This window comes from Seriola aureovittata, chromosome 17, assembly GCF_021018895.1.
Source record: "Seriola aureovittata isolate HTS-2021-v1 ecotype China chromosome 17, ASM2101889v1, whole genome shotgun sequence".
Taxonomy (NCBI): Eukaryota; Metazoa; Chordata; class Actinopteri; order Carangiformes; family Carangidae; genus Seriola; species Seriola aureovittata.
The window spans coordinates 10526443-10544889 of NC_079380.1; the positions used below are offsets into that span (position 1 = coordinate 10526443).

The 18447-nt window shown below is 39.3% G+C and overlaps 2 protein-coding genes across 3 annotated transcripts in view; both read left to right on the forward strand.

Annotated features, from left to right (window-relative positions):
* The first annotated feature begins 396 nt into the window (after positions 1-396).
* stat3 (signal transducer and activator of transcription 3 (acute-phase response factor)) lies at positions 397-13324 on the forward strand. 2 transcript variants are annotated; one of them, XM_056401196.1, is made up of 24 exons: positions 397-606; positions 3596-3745; positions 4212-4455; positions 4577-4669; positions 4802-4883; positions 5051-5151; positions 5313-5464; positions 5728-5886; positions 6263-6355; positions 6472-6531; positions 6645-6674; positions 6780-6873; positions 6967-7014; positions 7177-7260; positions 8222-8320; positions 8456-8591; positions 8694-8746; positions 8836-8930; positions 9103-9242; positions 9333-9551; positions 9680-9722; positions 10703-10762; positions 11862-11959; positions 12148-13324. In XM_056401196.1, exons 2-24 carry the CDS (start codon positions 3618-3620, stop codon positions 12186-12188), a joined length of 2352 nt encoding a protein of 783 aa, XP_056257171.1. In that variant the 5' UTR covers positions 397-606; positions 3596-3617; the 3' UTR covers positions 12189-13324. The 2 variants fall into 2 exon arrangements, with proteins under 2 accessions (XP_056257171.1, XP_056257172.1); XM_056401197.1 differs by lacking the exon at positions 10703-10762.
* A 3386-nt stretch (positions 13325-16710) lies between these two features.
* stat5a (signal transducer and activator of transcription 5a) overlaps positions 16711-18447 on the forward strand; it is a 52652-nt gene continuing 50915 nt past the window's right edge. Inside the window, exon 1 of the mRNA XM_056401081.1 lies at positions 16711-16918. The gene's annotated coding sequence lies outside the window, so the exon portion shown is untranslated. The remainder of the gene's footprint in view (positions 16919-18447) is intronic.

The following is an 18447-nucleotide window of genomic DNA, read 5'->3' on the forward strand; positions in this document are numbered from 1 at the left end:
GTAAATAAGGTACTGACTTGTGATTAGGAGAGGGCAATAATGAACATCGCTGGTGTTATTAAACTCTTGATGACGTCGGCACTGCCAGTAACTCAGATGACTTCCAGGCTGGCTGTTCTGTCGAAGTGCACGTCCTCCCTCCGAAGCAAATAAGCGCGTGGGCCTACTTTACGTTCCCCAAGTAGGGAGGGTATTGCGATGGGAACAGCGCAGTTGCGACAGCAGTAAACACGACGTTCTCAACCAACCCCACCGTAAAGTCCCGCCTCTCTTGCATGAAAACTGCAATCTGATTGGCTATATCAGGATTCCCGACTACTATTGGTTGTTAGAGGTGTCAATAATGGAGTTTATGGAGTTTGTCTGGCTGGAAAGACTGCAATGTAGGTGATGGGTTGGGTAATGAGGTTTATGCGTGTGTGAGAGAAGTGTTTCCCGAGTCGCTAGAAGAAACATTGAGTTGCGACTTTTTTCCGTGTCTCTTAGCTCAATTTTGTGTGTTCAGTTCTAGAAAAGTTGTCACTGACTGTTATTGTCAGTGTTTTTTAGTAGAAAGGGTTACATTTTTCTACGGAGAAACTTTCCAAGGGAGTGACAACGAGCTAGGTAAGCGACTACAACAACGACTTCTGCTTTTGGCATTTATTAAACATTTTTCTCAGTTCCGAGGTCAGATTTCGTCTTCATTATTATGTCATAGAAGACCACATTAATTGCATGGCTAGCTCTGTTATCCATAACACAACTAAACTACATTTGCATCGTTGTGACCACGTCATAAGTTATTCATGCTGGAGAAACCATTTTGTGACCACGGTGTTTTATAAGTAATAATAAAAGTGTTACTATGTTTTAACTGAAGCTAGTCAGTCCTGCTTGCTCCTCATGAAGCTGGTAATCTTACAACCAAAGCTCTCAGTATGGGTCTCGTGAATTTTTGTTTTCTGTTTTTCACATGTGGTCTGGATCATTTACTAGTAATAATGGCCATACATACCTTTATCGAGGTGCATATTTATTTTATTTAGTCTCAATGGAATTTAGGTAATTGTTTTGTGTTTGCCTTGAATTGTCACGCCCATCTCCCTCTCAGCTTCAGGCCAATATGACTGACACCTACAATAGGATTCATTTCCTCCATTCCACCAATTAGATTTTAGGGATCATACTGCTGTGCAAGCCCAGAATCTTAATTTGTGGGGTGTATGGCAGAGTTTGATTTGTCATTTACCATGTTTAGTGCAGCCAGTACAGCTGTCATAGTGATATTGTTTATCAGGTAAGCTACTACTCTATTGACAATGATCACTGTTTTTATGTGAAAGTATGGCTGTGCGACCTAATGACATACATATGAGTACTTTCATTCTCACCTGTGTTTACAGAAACCATTATGGTAACGGCTTCCTTTGTTTGTTCCAGGAAGTATTTCCTGGAATATCAGTGACATGATTTGAGGAATCAGTCATTGTGCTGTACAATTGTAATGATACTGACTATGTCTGCTTGCATACCATCAAATTGATTTTCAAACTCAGATACTTATGACAGATACATTTAAGATGTGGTGTTTGGTCAAAACCCTTACCTTGGCACATGGATCAATATTTGTGAAAAGGGCCCAGGGCCGTCATTTTATTTCTAACCCAAATTCACCAACAACAGGAAGTAGTAGACCTAATTCAGATGGTCTAAAAACTAAAGGAATCCCTACAGAGTTGACGATGACTCAGCTACCCTTTGATGTGATCCTCTGAGGGTTTTCACATGCCCAGAAATTCTCACCATGCAGATGCACCGTTTTCACGTTAGAGAAAGAGGAACATATTTCATTAGAAAACTGACATTTGTGGAACAGTTACGGGTCTTACATGCTAAAAAAAACTCTTACCTATGTGATGTCAGTGAGAATAATTGTTAACTGAACCGTTATCTGAATTCTTGTGGTTCCCTGGGACACTGACTTCATTTGAATGAAACTTTAAAGCCATATAGTTATGTTTCAGGTTGCCCTAAAGTAATTAAAAAATGAGTTGGAACCTTACACTGACTTACCAGTTCATTTGGTATACCTTTACAATCTTGTACAGTCCATTATGAAAGACATTTAGTTGTCAAACAAAGGTGTAACTAATAAGGTTAATTATAGCTTCATTTCATTTAGGTGGAGGGACAAAGCCATTATTAATATTATAAGTTACACCTGTGCTTTTTATTCTACAGTTTGTCGAAATGTCTGCAGTGAGTGAAAGGAAGGAAATGCATTATACAACCTTGCAATAAAAGCAGTATTTGTAGAGCCTATAACGTTCAGTTTTTGTTGACACTGTGTCAGATAAGACTTGATTAACTGTAGTACTACTCTAGTAGTACTCGTAGTAGTTGTAGTAGTAGTACTGTAGTAATCATTGAGGCTGTGGTTAATAGTGGTGTAATAGAGGATTACATCATACTGAGGAGTTTCTATTACTCTGACCCCCTTATGTATATGAATGGGATTGGGAAAAAGATCAAGTGTGCAAACTGAGTAATGAAGAGGTTTATCAATTACAGTGTGAGTGATGCAGAAACATGGACATGTATAGAATACTAATTTAGGTATTTAAAGTGTTTCAAATGTTAGCAGCACTATCTGTGTTATCTGTGCTTTCTATCATCTTAGCTCCTGGAAACAGAAAGCATAGTCTTGTTTCTTGTCAAGAACATTTGAGTCATCATTTACCAAGGTGAAGAACTTTGGTGAAATTCTGAGCCTATATTTAAATTCTCCCTAGTGCACTGCACAACTCAGTATTGTGCAATGACACTGTGCAACTGACTATTGACTACTCAGACCATGTATGATAGTGAAACAGTATCCAAAAGCTATGTAAGGGACTTAAACAAAGGCAGCAGTCTGTCATTTAAAACAGTACGGATGGCAGAGGAGACAACTTTCTGTTGGATCCACTGACTGTCTGGTTAATGTTAGTGCACAGTCTAGAGTCCTCTGGGGACAGTATAGCCTGCTGTTGGTAAGATGAGATGGTTAGCAGAACCTGCCATGTGAAGCTGATGGATAATAGTGGTCTATGCAAGCAGCTGAGTTAGGATTACTGACAGTATGTTGTTCAAATTGCATTGTGCTCATCGTAAAATTGATATGAAGGAAACGATAAAAAGCCAGCCTTTATATTGTCGAAGAATATATGTTTTTCTGGTTTCGACAGCTTAGAGAGGGAAATGTGGTTTTCATTCTTTCTAGCGAGTATGACTTGGGCACCTCGACCTAAGATCATTAACTATTCCTATCTGCTAAGGGAGTTGACAGCTGTTCATATCGGCCTATATTTCTCTGTGGAGGCGTAGCATTTCACTGAACAGGAAGTGACTTTGCTGAAAAGGAGGCCTCCTGAGTGCATGTCATCATTTTCAGAGAAAACCTGACATTTAGCTATTTCTCTCTGGTCAATTTTAGTGATACTCGGTTATATATATATATATATATATATATATATGTGTGTGTGTGTGTGTTTATATGTGATGACATATATTTATCAGAGAAGTTCTCTGGGTATCTTGCCTTATGTTGTTACTGCTATCTTTTTTTATGTAGGTTTGAGGAGGTGTATGTCAGGATGGCCCAGTGGAACCAGTTACAGCAGCTGGAGACCAGGTATCTGGAGCAGCTCTACCACTTGTACAGTGACAGCTTCCCCATGGAGCTACGGCAGTTTCTTGCCCCCTGGATTGAGAGCCAAGACTGGTGAGAAATAATTGAATTCCTATGCTCTGTGATGCAAGTACATTTTATTCCTCCTGCTTTTTTATCCTCCACTCCTTCTAAACTGGCACGTGGCCACTCACCATGACTTGCTAATAGTTTGCCACATGAAAAGCTATTGTGTTTTAGAATTCATCCCTCTTCCTTATCATGCTTTCTTCTTCCTCCATTTATTATAGGAATCTCATGCATATCATATGTCTGTGCACCTAAATGATTCCATGTTGAGTGACAAAGCTTTCTTCTGAGGTTTTTCTTCTTTTCTGGGGTTAAATTAATATAACCTAGTATCTACCAAAGATATTATATTTTCTGTCCCATTTGTCTATTTCATTCTTTGAAGAGATCCATTAACAGTGGATGGGGTTTCAGTGCTTCTTTTACCAGTTCTCAGAGGGAACTAGAAATGATCATACCCTGTTATTCTTTCTCCTCTCTCCTTTACTAGGGCTTATGCTGCCAATAAGGAGTCCCATGCCACACTGGTGTTCCACAACCTTTTGGGAGAGATAGATCAGCAGTATAGCCGTTTCCTGCAGGAGAACAATGTACTCTACCAGCATAACCTGCGCAGGATTAAACAGCATCTGCAGAGCAAGTACTTGGAGAAGCCGATGGATATTGCCCGCATTGTTGCCCGCTGCTTATGGGAGGAGCAAAGGCTCCTGCAGACTGCCACATCTGCTGCACAGGTTGAGAAAACAACACAAACTTAGCTTTAGATTTGAATGTTATTATTCAGTAATAAAGTCATTAATGGGTATGGGTTGGCGCAATGGTTTTACACATCAGTATCCCCCTTAATTATTGCAGGATGGCCAGGCAGCCCATCCCACTGGGACGGTAGTGACAGAGAAGCAGCAGATCCTGGAGCACAACCTTCAAGACATCAGGAAGCGGGTGCAGGTTAGTTTCCCTCAGAGACTCACTGATTTAAATATTTTAATATGCAATATAAAGAATACTAAACACTCTCTTGCCTTTGCACGATTAGTCTTGTTATAAATATGTATATAACTCATCATCTTTTTTTGACAGGATATGGAACAGAAGATGAAAATGCTTGAGAACTTGCAGGATGACTTTGATTTCAATTATAAGACATTGAAAAGCCAAGGAGGTATGTTTGATATTTTTTTTTAGCTTTTGGAGAATGACATTGATCTGTTAATGTATTAGCAATGCCTTAGACCAACATTTCTTAAAATGCTTTTATCAGCTTTCTAGTATAGAGTAAATACATCTTACTTTGTCACCTGACCTATGACATGTCTGCCCTCTATCCAGAGTTGTCCCAGGACCTTAATGGAAATAGCCAGGCAGCTGCTACAAGACAGAAGATGGCTCAGCTTGAACAGATGCTGAGCGCCTTGGACCAGCTCAGAAGGGTGGGTGTCTGAAACAAATGGCTGAAGATCTATTAAAGGGTTGTCTGCAGTTACTGCTGTGAAACCTGTGCCACTGCGTTTTAGATGCTAGATACACAGATCATATACGTGTTAACAGATTATGTCCACGCTTGACATATGCTGTGCTTCCTGTCTTCTAGCAAATCGTGACAGAGATGGGAGGCTTGCTGACAGCCATGGATTACGTGCAGAAGAACCTGACAGATGAAGAACTAGCTGACTGGAAGAGAAGACAGCAAATTGCCTGCATTGGAGGTCCACCTAACATCTGCCTGGATCGCCTCGAAACATGGTAAGGGTTAGGGTTAGGCTAACCCCCTTAAGTCATGTTAATTATCAGCAATCAATTCATATTGAAAGCTTAATCTTACATGGGTGGCTTTTGCAGAATTTCGATTAATTTGGTATTGGAGTCATAAATTAAATAAAAAGTTTAAGTTAATTATTTGAATCAGATTAAATAAAAAGCTGCCGTTTACATGTCTGCTCCTGCTCTGCTTGACCAGTGTCTGAAAACATGAGAGCAGACAGAATGATAATTCATTTTCTAAACAGGATCACATCCTTGGCTGAGTCACAGCTCCAGATTCGTCAGCAGATCAAAAAGTTGGAGGAGCTTCAGCAGAAGGTGTCCTACAAAGGAGACCCCATCATTCAGCACCGGCCCGCCCTGGAAGAGAAGATTGTGGACTTGTTCAGAAACTTGATGAAGAGGTACTGCATATGATGAATCTTCACTGTACATCTGCCCAGACAATTTTTACCAGTGTTACTATGAACTGCATAGATGTACCTTCTTGACCTTTGGGTACAATCTATGAAGAGAATCTAAGTTCAAGGTTCTACCTACTAATGATACAGAGCTTTCGGCAACATCTCGCAGTCTGCATTCTGCAAATGGACTGGTTCAGATCAAGTTTACATTGTTATCATGTGATAACATCTGAGGCAGCTCTCTTCACTGATAGTGAGATGCAGTTGAAAGCTCAGAATCATTAGTAAGTGGACCTTTGACCTTAGATTCTCTTTACCATATGTTCTAAAGTTTTCTGGACATTTTGTCTGAAACATGATCCCCTCTGTCTTCTAGTGCTTTTGTGGTGGAAAGACAGCCTTGTATGCCCATGCATCCAGACAGACCTCTGGTTATCAAAACAGGAGTGCAGTTCACAAATAAAGTCAGGTAAAGATGCATATGTTTTAATAGCAACATTTTATCTGTCCCATATAATGGAGACTGCAATTGTGACATTTCATATCCTAATGAATTTTGTGACTAAATCTTCTCTCATTTTGCAGGTTACTGGTTAAGTTTCCTGAACTCAATTACCAGCTGAAAATTAAAGTTTGCATTGACAAGTGAGTTTTTTAATTATTATTTATATTAAGTCTTGATCAGAAAGAGATTGATTTCTATTTTGATTGAAAAAGAGAAATCACTGTTTTGCTGATTTTCACTGTTTATTTTCCAGGGAATCTGGTGATGTGGCTGCAATTCGAGGGTAAGACTTTAAGAACACTTTTTTTTTTAGTATTTAGAGTATTTAGAGTATTTACTTTATATTATTTTACAAGTCTCACCTTCTGCTGTACTTGGATTTTCATAGGTCACGGAAGTTTAACATCCTTGGCACAAACACAAAAGTTATGAACATGGAGGAATCCAACAATGGCAGCCTGTCAGCAGAGTTTAAACACTTGGTGAGTTACAGAGGCAAAGCTTTTAACATTTGACGGTGATGACATTCTCCCATAAAAGCCCACCATGGCACACTCACTTCCTCTTTGTTACAGACCCTGAGAGAACAGAGGTGTGGAAATGGTGGCCGGACCAACAGTGATGTAAGTACTCGTCAACCCTTTGTTGGGTAGTGTAATTTGATGCGAAGATTGTTTAGTTTAGACTGCTGTATTGTCTGCATAAGGATGATAGGCTTTATTTTAACCTGTGATACATATAAACTTTTTTCAACAATAGAGTTTTAAATGATCTGTTTTTTCTAGGCCTCTCTGATTGTCACAGAGGAGCTGCATCTTATCACTTTCGAGACAGAAGTATATCACCAAGGCCTGAAGATAGATCTGGAGGTGAGTACCACCACTTTCGTTCATGAACTGGGTGACTTCTCTGTTTTCTCAGTTTGACTTTCACACAACACCAGCCGGCAACAAAATTAAACTCGAAAAACTCTCACGACATAATGCAGTGGTGTTCTTTGACACCCCATACAAAATAAGTAACCAGACAAATGAGTCATCAACAATGTCTCCTTCCTTTCCGGAAACACCAACCAAGCTTCTAAATGAGCTCATACTTTAAGTTAAACACCTTCCATCAGTCCAATTATTGACCTGCTCCCAGTGGTCATACTGGGGGAAGAGTAACTAGGACTGAATGTTCATGCTGAAGCAAAGTTGGATTTTTACAGCTTTCCCCTATCCTCTGTGGCTAATGCAATAGTAGTCACAGTCATAATATTATGTTATGACTAGGTTAACTTTCATGTCTAATGTATCATGTGTTTCCTCAAACCTCTGATGCACTACGGCGCTTCCATCCAAAGTAAAACTACAACAAGCCATGTGACAGCTCAGTGCAACATCCACAGCATCTGTAACACATCTGTTTTGTCTTCATGGCAAAACAAAAGTCTCCCACTGACAGATGGTATTTGTTGTGAAGACAGGCTAAACATTAAATTGTGCATTTTGTGTGGCCCTCACATAATGAAGTTGTCATTGTATTGTATTATTAGCATTGAATTTCAGTGCAATATGTTATTATATTTCTGTTCTTTCTTGAGTGACCCTCTCAGATCCGATCCCAGATCTTGGGATGCAGCGTCTGTGTGGGTCGCAGAACAAAGGACAGCCCTTTTACACCAAAATGTCTTGCTGCATTCCTTATACATCTAAGAGCAGTGTTAATGAGAGGATATCCTGAAGGATTCTTGTGCAGCAGGAGTAAATGTTGGCAAGCAAATAACAAGACTTTTTAGAAGAGAAGACACAAACATACTGAAATAAATGTATTCCTTCATTTGTGCAGACTCATTCCCTGCCTGTGGTAGTCATTTCGAACATCTGCCAGATGCCCAACGCCTGGGCTTCCATCCTGTGGTACAATATGCTCACTAACCACCCAAAGGTAAGACAGCACCCTCTGGTGGAAAGGGGCTGAACTCTTGGAGGAGAATGTTTACACATTACAGTTGTAGGTCAGTTTGTAGTAGAAAAAAAAAGATATGTTTTTAAATATGTTGGCATGAATGTCTCTGCACAGAATGTAAACTTCTTTACCAAGCCTCCAGTGGGGACATGGGACCAGGTGGCTGAGGTGCTAAGCTGGCAATTCTCCTCCACCACCAAGAGAGGCCTGACCATTGAACAGCTCACCACACTGGCTGAGAAATTACTAGGTGAGTTAACATGCCTGAAACTCTACAAAAACTTTCCACTCTCATATATATATATATATATATATATATATATGTAATGTTATTTTGAATTTGTCTATATAGGGCCTTGTGTCAACTACTCTGGCTGTCAGATCACCTGGGCCAAGTTCTGTAAGGTAATTCACCTACCGACCACATGTGTTTCAGTCCACGATGTTGCCATTGCATTGAGTCAGTGAGTTATTTTTTCCCTTCCTCTTCTCAGGAAAACATGGCTGGTAAGGGCTTCTCCTTCTGGGTGTGGCTGGACAACATTATTGACCTGGTGAAAAAGTATATCCTGGCACTGTGGAATGAAGGGTGAGAGGTCGTCCTTTGTTTACTGTCAAGTCCCCTGAGCACTCGCTAGAATTGACAATTAGCTGCTTTTCGTATTATAGAGAGTGTTTTGACGCAGTCAACAGATTTAAAATAGATTTTCTATTTTAAAATTCGGTGTGTATTTAAATGACTTCCTGTTGCCTCTCTACAGGTATATCATGGGCTTTATCAGTAAGGAGAGGGAGAGGGCCATTTTGAGTCCAAAACCTCCCGGCACTTTTCTGCTGCGCTTCAGTGAGAGCAGCAAGGAGGGGGGCATAACATTTACCTGGGTAGAAAAAGACATCAGTGGTGAGAATTTTAGCCCTTCTTTTACTATTTTATAATATTGTCTTGACTTTTTTTTTATTGTGACACTGTCGTGGTGTGGTTTGACTTCAGGAAAGACCCAAATCCAGTCAGTGGAGCCCTACACCAAGCAGCAGCTCAACAGTATGTCTTTCGCCGACATCATCATGGGCTACAAGATTATGGATGCCACAAACATCCTGGTTTCGCCTCTCGTCTACCTCTACCCTGATATCCCCAAAGAGGAAGCTTTCGGGAAATACTGCAGGCCAGAAGCGGCTCCTGAAACTGAGTTGGGAGACTCTACGAGCAGTAAGTCACTGCCTTGTCCTCTATGGTGTCTAAGAGGAACAATACACACTGCACTGCTTCGTATGCATGTTATTCCTTAATTTCTATTCCTATCGTGTGGACTTTTTACATTGTCTTTTCCCTCACAGTTACTCAGCCGTACTTGAAGACAAAGTTCATCTGCGTCACACCGTAAGTATATACAATACAATTTTTATGGAAATATCTCATGCCACCCAGTGACCTCCACTTATGTACTTATGTTAGCCCTTATTATTTGCTGTTGATGTTTCCTTTTATAAAGAATAGAATCTGAATGTTCCTGCTGAAGATCCGCTTTTCCTTTTCTTAAACTTCTTTTCCAAATGGCAAGGGTTGCCAAACGTTCAAAGAAAAGAGAACAAAGCAGTTTTCATTCTCACTGTGAGACACCACTGTCATTTGAGGAACCATCACCCTGTTCAGACTAAGTTTTGTGTGCCCAGATATGTGCAGATTCTCTACAGATTCAGTTAAGACAGACTGCAATTCACACATGGCATCAGGTGGTGTCTTCGTTGAGGGCTTATGATGGGAATTCATTTCCATGCTCAGTATGCAAATAACCGTGCACAAAGTTACATATCTGTGGATCCGGCCTGCAGCCTATTCTTAGTTTACTGTGTGCTTTATTGTTTGTTTTGGTTGTAATCACACTTATATTTAAATACTTTTTAGATGATCAGGGCCAATATGGCAAAAACAAGAAAAAGCAACAGACCTAACTTCTGAATTTAGTAAACATACCCATGAGCAGAGAAAAAAAACGAATGAAATTGCAATATTAGATATTTTTAACAAATATTTGTTAAGAAATGCAGACGTTTAGAACATTACAATGTAAGAGTTAATAAAACTTTGTGTTGCTTTTCTTAGCACCAAATATTTCTTATAGAGCATCTTCAAATGTATTTGCATCGAATATCTGAGATTAACTGAAAAATAAATGAGATGGAAGGAATAGAGGAGGGTCAAAGTTGGCTGCAGGTGAGTGCGATATTGTAAGGTTGACTGAGATCAGAGGAGTGTATACACAGGCCAGTCAGCTCTGTGTGCATTGGTTGGTAGTGGGTTTGATGGCGTGCTGGTGGGTTGTGAGGTTTGCTCAGTGAGATCCTGACCTGTCTCCGTAGGTGTCCCTCCGTGTTCATGGACTTGCCGGACAGTGAGCTGCTTGGGAACGGATTCCCAGGGTAGGCACTTGGGGGGGCGGGGGGGTGGCATGTAGGGCTGTGTGTTCATCTCCTCACTTTGTCTGTGTGTTTCATGGGTGGGTTTCGGGGATGATGGACCAGTACCCCCACCTTTTATAATTGCTGTTTGTGTCTCACAGCCACTTTTCCTGGTTCTAATTCAAGAACATCTCCCTACCATTCATCAATTTTTCATTTGCTTCAGGTCACACTCTTGTTTCCCAGACATCATTGTCATACTTCCTCAACCAAATCCACTTGTATGGATAAAACAGACCAAACTATTTTGCTATGATTGTCAGATATTCAGATAATACTCATATCTTAGATGAATAAAATTCCAAAACAGGATAGGCAAGGTGAAAGCCATGTCAGTTTGACAGAAGGCGGAAACAAAAAAAGGAAATTTTACTGAAGAAAAGACTTGAGTAGTGGCCTGTTCGATCCACCCAACCCACTGTGCTAATCAACAACTGTTGTGACAGTGACTGTAGAGTAGCTGTCATTAACATCAATGCAATGTTAAACATAAAAGCCTTTTGTGTCAGTGTGCTTAGCATTGCCTAAAATACAAGCAGGAAACAGCATATGGTATCCTTAACACCTGCCCAGTCTTTTGTGGTTTCACTTCACATGTATTTTGACATTTACAGCTAAATATTTCAGTATGGTACCAGAAAAACCAGCCAAGCTTTCATCAACCTCCTTCTTTGGTCATGACTTTGCATACTGACGCTGAATGCTGAATTATCTCAGAGTATGATGAGACTGATGGAGTGATTTTTTTTTTTTTTTTTTTTTTTTTTCTCACCAATTAACCACTGACATGTTTATTAAACAAAAAACAGCCTTTTTACTTGTGGCAGCCCTGCGGTCAGGGTGATGAATACAAATACTAACATGCACAAGGTAGTAGGTGGCTGTTTGCTTGTGTTAAAGTGGAATGACAAAGATATTTTCACAGCAGGTAATCTTGAAAGTATTTTGACTAACGCAAATACTATGGCAAGAATCCATGTGTAAGTGTGTGTGTGATCATGGTCATTTCAGTTTGTAATATACAATAAGTCCTTTTTTTTTGTTTGTATTTTTTTCACAGCACAAACTCTGGAAACACCAGTGACCTGTTCCCCATGTCGCCTCGCACCCTTGACTCTCTGATGCACAACGAAGCTGAAGCTAATCCAGGGCATTTGGGTGAGTCAGTAACACACATTCTCTAAATAAAGACACACTTTAACACTATAACCAAATAGCCCTTTGAAGACGTGCCTTGTGTTCAAAATTGCTGTCATTGTTACCTCAAATTGGTCCTCACAAAGAGCACGCTGTAGATTTTGATTTATAACTAGTATTAATAACTAGTATTTGTATTTCTTCCACAGATTCACTCACTTTGGACATGGATGTAGCATCACCAATGTGAAGAGATTTTTAAAGTTTCTTCAGTTTCTTTCTTTTTGTGTTGGGATTTGATGTTATGTTGTAATAGAGGATTTAATGATGACTTCTCATGGCCTCTGTACTCTCATCCAGCCTGTACAGTTTCTCTTTCTTGTTCCTGTTTAAATGATTTTTGAAAGATGTTCTTTTGAAAAGGCATAGCCACTTATTTAGCCTTTGACTGTACACCTGTACTTAGTGTGTGAATCTGTTGATTGATACTGACCTACTTACTGACCCTCCATTCAGTACTTCCCCAACTTCATATTTGTCTTCAAGTACCTATTACTATCGGGAATTGTATTTTTTGAGAACATTGTATTTTTTTGTGTTATTGACTCTTATGATGAATTAATAATTCATGTTATTTTCTTTGAATAAGAAAGTGTAATGAGAATAATTGTTGTATAAGCTATGTCGCTTTCGGAGAAGTATTTTTGACTATTTTATTTTCATGCATTGAATGGTCTTTTTCAGTGTGTTTTGTTGCATTTTTGATCCCTGCCAAATGTATTGTCACAGGTGTTCCAAAATACCTTGGTTGCATTTAAAATGGATTGTTTCGTGATGGTTTTTACACAAAATGGAATATTTCTTATATTTCTCACAGCCATTTGAAGCATTTTAAAATTGTACAGAGATGGAAAGACAAGGAGTTTCAGACACCTCTCGGTTTATTTTCCCATAAGCTTTCTTTCCCCTTATAATATTGTGAGAAATTACATGATATAACTTGTAGAAGTGGTGCTCTGAAAACAGTTTTGTGTCACTCCCACTTAAATACTGTAATTTGTGATCATGGGAATTGCACTTAGATTTTGACTTAGTTTTGCCTGAATTCACATTACACATTACATCAGATATGTGATGTAAATCATTTGAAGAACAATTTATTTTCGGGCAAACTTGTTCAATCAAAATAACCATGGATGTTTTAGAAAGATGTGTGTAGCAAGTGACTTTTAACCTTTCATACAGAGTAAACCATGCTAGTTGGGTTTAATGCAAGCCACACATTTGTCTGTCAAGCCAAGAAATGTCAAAAGGTTTTCTGTAAGATATGCTGTAACTATTCCTGATTTGACAGAAGGCAATAAAAATAAGTTGGCACTAAAAGCAGTCTAGTGATCTCTTGGTTTAATTATTGTCTTGCAAGTATAAAATGTAAACATGTCGAATGTGCTCAAGACTCCCCAGAAAATTGAAATCGTTTAACAGTATCCGACCAAAACGAATCAAATTAGTTTTCACTTGAGATGGAAGTGATTCATGTCCACACTAATACAGCTTAACCCTACCCTTTATGCTCCACAGTCGTGTGAATGACAAAGTAAGATTCAATGTGATAGAAGAACGTGAATCCAGCGAAGCAGAAAAGTTTCCTTTTGATTTGTAACTAGGTTGAAAAATGACTCAGTCTAATGTTTGTGCGGGAGGATGTAGAGCTTTGACAAGAAGCCTTTATTAATTGCATTTTTCATGAAATTAGTGGTGTTTGTTTTGTTTTTCATTGTTTCAACCCATCAGTGTTTGTTGAGGGCATCTGAAGATTTACCCACTGAGCACACCAATGTGATTTTAATGGGATTTTTCCTCTCAAGACATTTTTGACATTTCACAGAAGGAAATGCACAGATGTAAATAATTCAATTAAAGTGATTAAATTAATCATGGCTGAATCCCATTTAGCTGACTCAGTTTCAGGGTCTTGGTATTGAACATGTTGGCTCACTTTCTAGGACACTTGAATACAGCCATTCTTGATATTTGTCAAGTCAAACTGTCTGCTGTGAAAAGGCTTATTTAAAGGGCTTTTAACATTCAACATGTTTCAGACTTATTACTCCTGTGATTGGCTGTTTATCATTTATGCATCATTTAGTAATTTGCGTATGCATCAATTGATGCGCAGTTAAAGCTGGTCCTGATGTTCCAGATATAAAGCAGAGAGAGATGTGTAAAGAATATACAGTAACAGATCAAATGATGCTGGATGTGGACAGCTCTGTTTCTGATTCAGAATCTGGACACTGTGATGCTGCTAAACTGAATGAGAAGTGGCAAGCTGAAGTAGTCAAACCCAGCTCGAAAAGATGAACAGACACCACAGTACTCCTCTGATCAAGCCAGAGGACGTCTAAAATGATTGGTAAAAAATAATGCAGGAAACATGTTTTATATCCACTGTAACACACACATAAAAAAAAACTGAGTTCATATGATGATATATGAGATGACATATTTTTCACATTCACATTGTGGAATTGATTCCATCTGACCCACCCACTGCAAAAATGAAATATAAATGAATCAGAAATGTCTACTATTGTGGGTAGAAACACCAATTCATTGTCACAGAAAAGCAACCACATGTTCTTTGTATTGATATTTTAACAAAATTAATAAATAAATTATTGAGAAAAAAAGTGTGTCAAATATGATGAAATCATAGGCAAGTGAGGCAGAATAACATTAATTATTTCTAACAAACTGCTGTTAGAGGTTGAGGACAGAAGTTAAATACACAGGACCCTGTGGAAGTATTGTGTTGTAGTTTCTGGGATTTGAATATTGCATATATACATAGATAAGAAATGACCTAAGAGATTACACTTTCTATTTTCTTGACACACTCACTGGACTTTCCTACCTGGAAACCCCATATTGAGTGTGTGCAGCTCCACTACATCCTCAGCTGTATTGTAGCACTGATGTGATCGGCAATGGCGTGACTGCTGGGATTCCCATGAGTTCATTTAGAGAATATGTGACAGCTGAAATGAAACAGCTAAACAAAGAGGAACAGTAAGGAAGCAGTTTCTGCATCACTGGTCTGCTTGCTCTGCTTGCTCACACTCTGTCTTGTGTGTGTGTGTGTGTGTGTATTTTGTCTCAGTGATAGGAAATGAACACAGACTGGTTAGAGGAGATGAGGGGGTGAGGAGATGTACATCTATTACCGTCAGCAGCTGCTGATTCAGCTGTCTGAGGAAGCAACAGTCACCTTTCACCTCTAGCCTGTGGCCAATCGATCTAGAGAATTGATGAAACTGTGTGCGTGTGTGTGTGTGTGTGTACTAAGATAAAAGATGACTTTTTGACATGGGTGTGGGAAAATGAAGTCACTTATTTCTGCAGCATGACTGGGGACTTTTCAGATCACAGTCAGCAGCAACATTCAAAACAAACTCTGGACTTTTACCCTTTTGTTTCTTGTTGATTGTGACATAACCAACTTACTGTATAGCCACAGGTGAGAGACGTAACAATGTGCCGTGTCTGCCCATGTTGTGAATTATATGTTTTTTGTGTAAAATTTCTTGAACACAGTAACATGTAAGATGCCACCACTGGCACATAGGACACATAAGAGTATGTGGATTCTGTGGATCCCTCTATGTGGTTCTTTGGGATAAATAAGGCAGCACAGATGCAGCAAAACAGAATAAACAGGCATCTTTTCCTCAACAATCAACAAGTGTTCACATGCTGGCTGTTGCCCTTTTATGTGGAGCCTATTTAGTTTTGTTTCAGGCAGCAATATGTGGCTCCCTATATGCTGGATGTGCCTCAGGCCCACATTGTCCTCTAATTAATTTAATTAATTTTGGCAGGTTTATCTTTGGTGCCTGCCACCTCATCCCTCTCTCTCTCCCTCTCCCTCTCTCTCTTTCTCCCCTTTTCATTCCACTGATAAAAGTGAGATAAGGTGGTGGTGGTGGGGGGGTCATTAATTACAACTCTATTGTGTATTGTGTATTTCATAAAAGCACACAATTATGAAAAAAATAACCCTTTCCTGAATCGATTATGCTTTTTGTTTTTCACCAGTAGGTGTCGATGTTCTCCAGCACTCCAGGGCGACGGATAAGGAAGCGAGTTTTACACTGAGTTGGATGGAAGATTTACTGCACAGTAGAATAGATTAAGTCTAATCATCTAATCTAATAACTGTGTGCAGCAGTGAACAGCTTTGATCAGAGCAAGTCAGAGAAGAGTGAGTGTGAATTTAATGACCTGCAGCAACAAGGGAACAATTTAAGTGCGATCTCTAATTTATTTATTTAATTAGTTATCAATGTACAATTATTGTAATTATTGACATTATTGACATTATTATTATTATTATTATTAATTAATTAATTTATTTATTGTAGCAGTGATAGTTATTTTTAGTGGTTTTGCTGAACGGTAATATAGTATTACTCAAGTCCTTCAAATTCGAAACATTGCAGATACCATAGGCCACAGCATAAAGACAATAAAATTAAATTAAAATTAAATAACATTGAATATATCATTCTGAACACACACACAAAGACGATCATATTGTTGCGTCTTGTTGCTGCATGAAAGAAGGCTTTCGGTTCCTTAAGCCTGTGTTGAACATGAGTCCAAATCAATCATCCCCAGGAGGGAAATCAGTAGAAACTGTTACTCCTGACAGAGTGCAAGAACCGCCGGAAGTGGGCGGTTTGTCAGAGAGAGAGAGAGAGAGAGAGAGAGAGAGAGAGAGAGAGAGAGAGACACACACACACCCACAGAGAGAGACATAGAGAGAGAGAGATTGGTGAACTGTGAAGCGAACTGCTGGAAACTAGCCGACTGACTGACTGACTGATTGAGAGATCCCCGTCGTAGGTTGCTATCGTCGCTGCAGCCTCTCCACGCATTTTATGAAAAAGGTCCAGCAGCTCCAGTCGCTCCACAGAGGTAAGTGTGACAGTTTAACGTCTTCTAACATGTTTCGCCTGTAGAAGGTGAAACGTCCTCGGCTCGTCCCGCTGACTGTCCCCGTTGCGAAAGAATATTCTCACAGCGCTTTGTAAACAAACTGCGAGTGGAGGAGGCAGCGGGCGGCAGACGCTGCTCACACAGACATGTTTGGATGCATATAATGTCACTTTCTGTCGAGTTTTGCGTGTGTGATACTTTTTCTTACTTCTCTTCTCTGTTCTTTTTTTTTTTTTTTAATTATTATTATTAACGCCGCTGAATCAACAGGCAGGTCTCCCTGCGCAGACGAAGGAATCCCTTTGGTATTTCTATAATAATCCTCACGGACTGACAGCGTGTCGGTGCCATTGAATTTACTGTCACCCGGTCGAAGGCTACTTGTTGGCGTTTTAATCTCATGTGTGGTCTCTTCGTTCCATTACTGCTATAGAAACAACATGTATATATTTAACCAAGCTTTATGGCATGTGACTGTGACATTCTCACTGCTGTAATGGTGCCACAAGGACTCACTGTTATAACGGCATCTCTCTACAATGTGAAGTTTTGCTATAGGGTTAAACCTTCCTACCAGCCTCCATTTACTGGCGAACCTATATGAGGCAATGATTTTTCGGCTGAGGTGAAATAGGACCATAAAGATAACCTGCAACACACACACGCACACAGTTTGCACAGGCTTTGGCTCTAGTGCAGCACCAAGCTTCAAAAGTTTGACAGGTGAAAGCCTGACCGAGAGACTGTCTTACTCCTTTGGCACCATGCTCAGTACTTATAGCCTCTGACCTGCTGTAATCTAATGCAGTTTGGAGCTACTTTAATAACTGGGGAGTTCCATTTTGTGGGAATAGGTTTTCGCTTCACACTTACAGTAAGAAGTCTTGTACTTTGTCCTCCATGACATTTGTCTGACTGCTGACGTTACTTTGAAGATAAAGACATTACATGCAAAACACAAAATTGATGAACCAAGTTCATGAAGTAACAGCAGTTACACCAGCTACAACCTAAAATACTGCTTATATCAACAATTAAAGACTCTGTAGAATGAGCGCTTTCACTTTTGGTATTTGAATTACAATTTACTGTTGATACTTCTTGAACTTCTGCTAGTAACAGTTTAGTTTTATTCAAGTAAAAGCTTGAGTGTAAGCTGTAAAAAGAAAAAAGCTGTAGTGATAACATGATACATTTTATGTGAATAATAAACTGATTTCTTAGAAAATGCATGAAGATCATTAGAATGTGGATATGATATTCAAATAAAACTAAAAACCACCTTAAAGTCACTCAGTTGTAGGCTCTATTACAGTATGGGAGATTTCCCAAAAAACGACAAAAAGGTCACCATAATCTAACCGTTACAACTCCACACCAGAACATGGTAAAAACCTTTATACTGTATAAATACAACAGTTTTTTTCTTACACTCTAAGAAAATGGCTAGAGAAGAAGCTCTGGACAATCTGAGGCTTGTATGCTGCCATAACCATAACTGGTCTGTG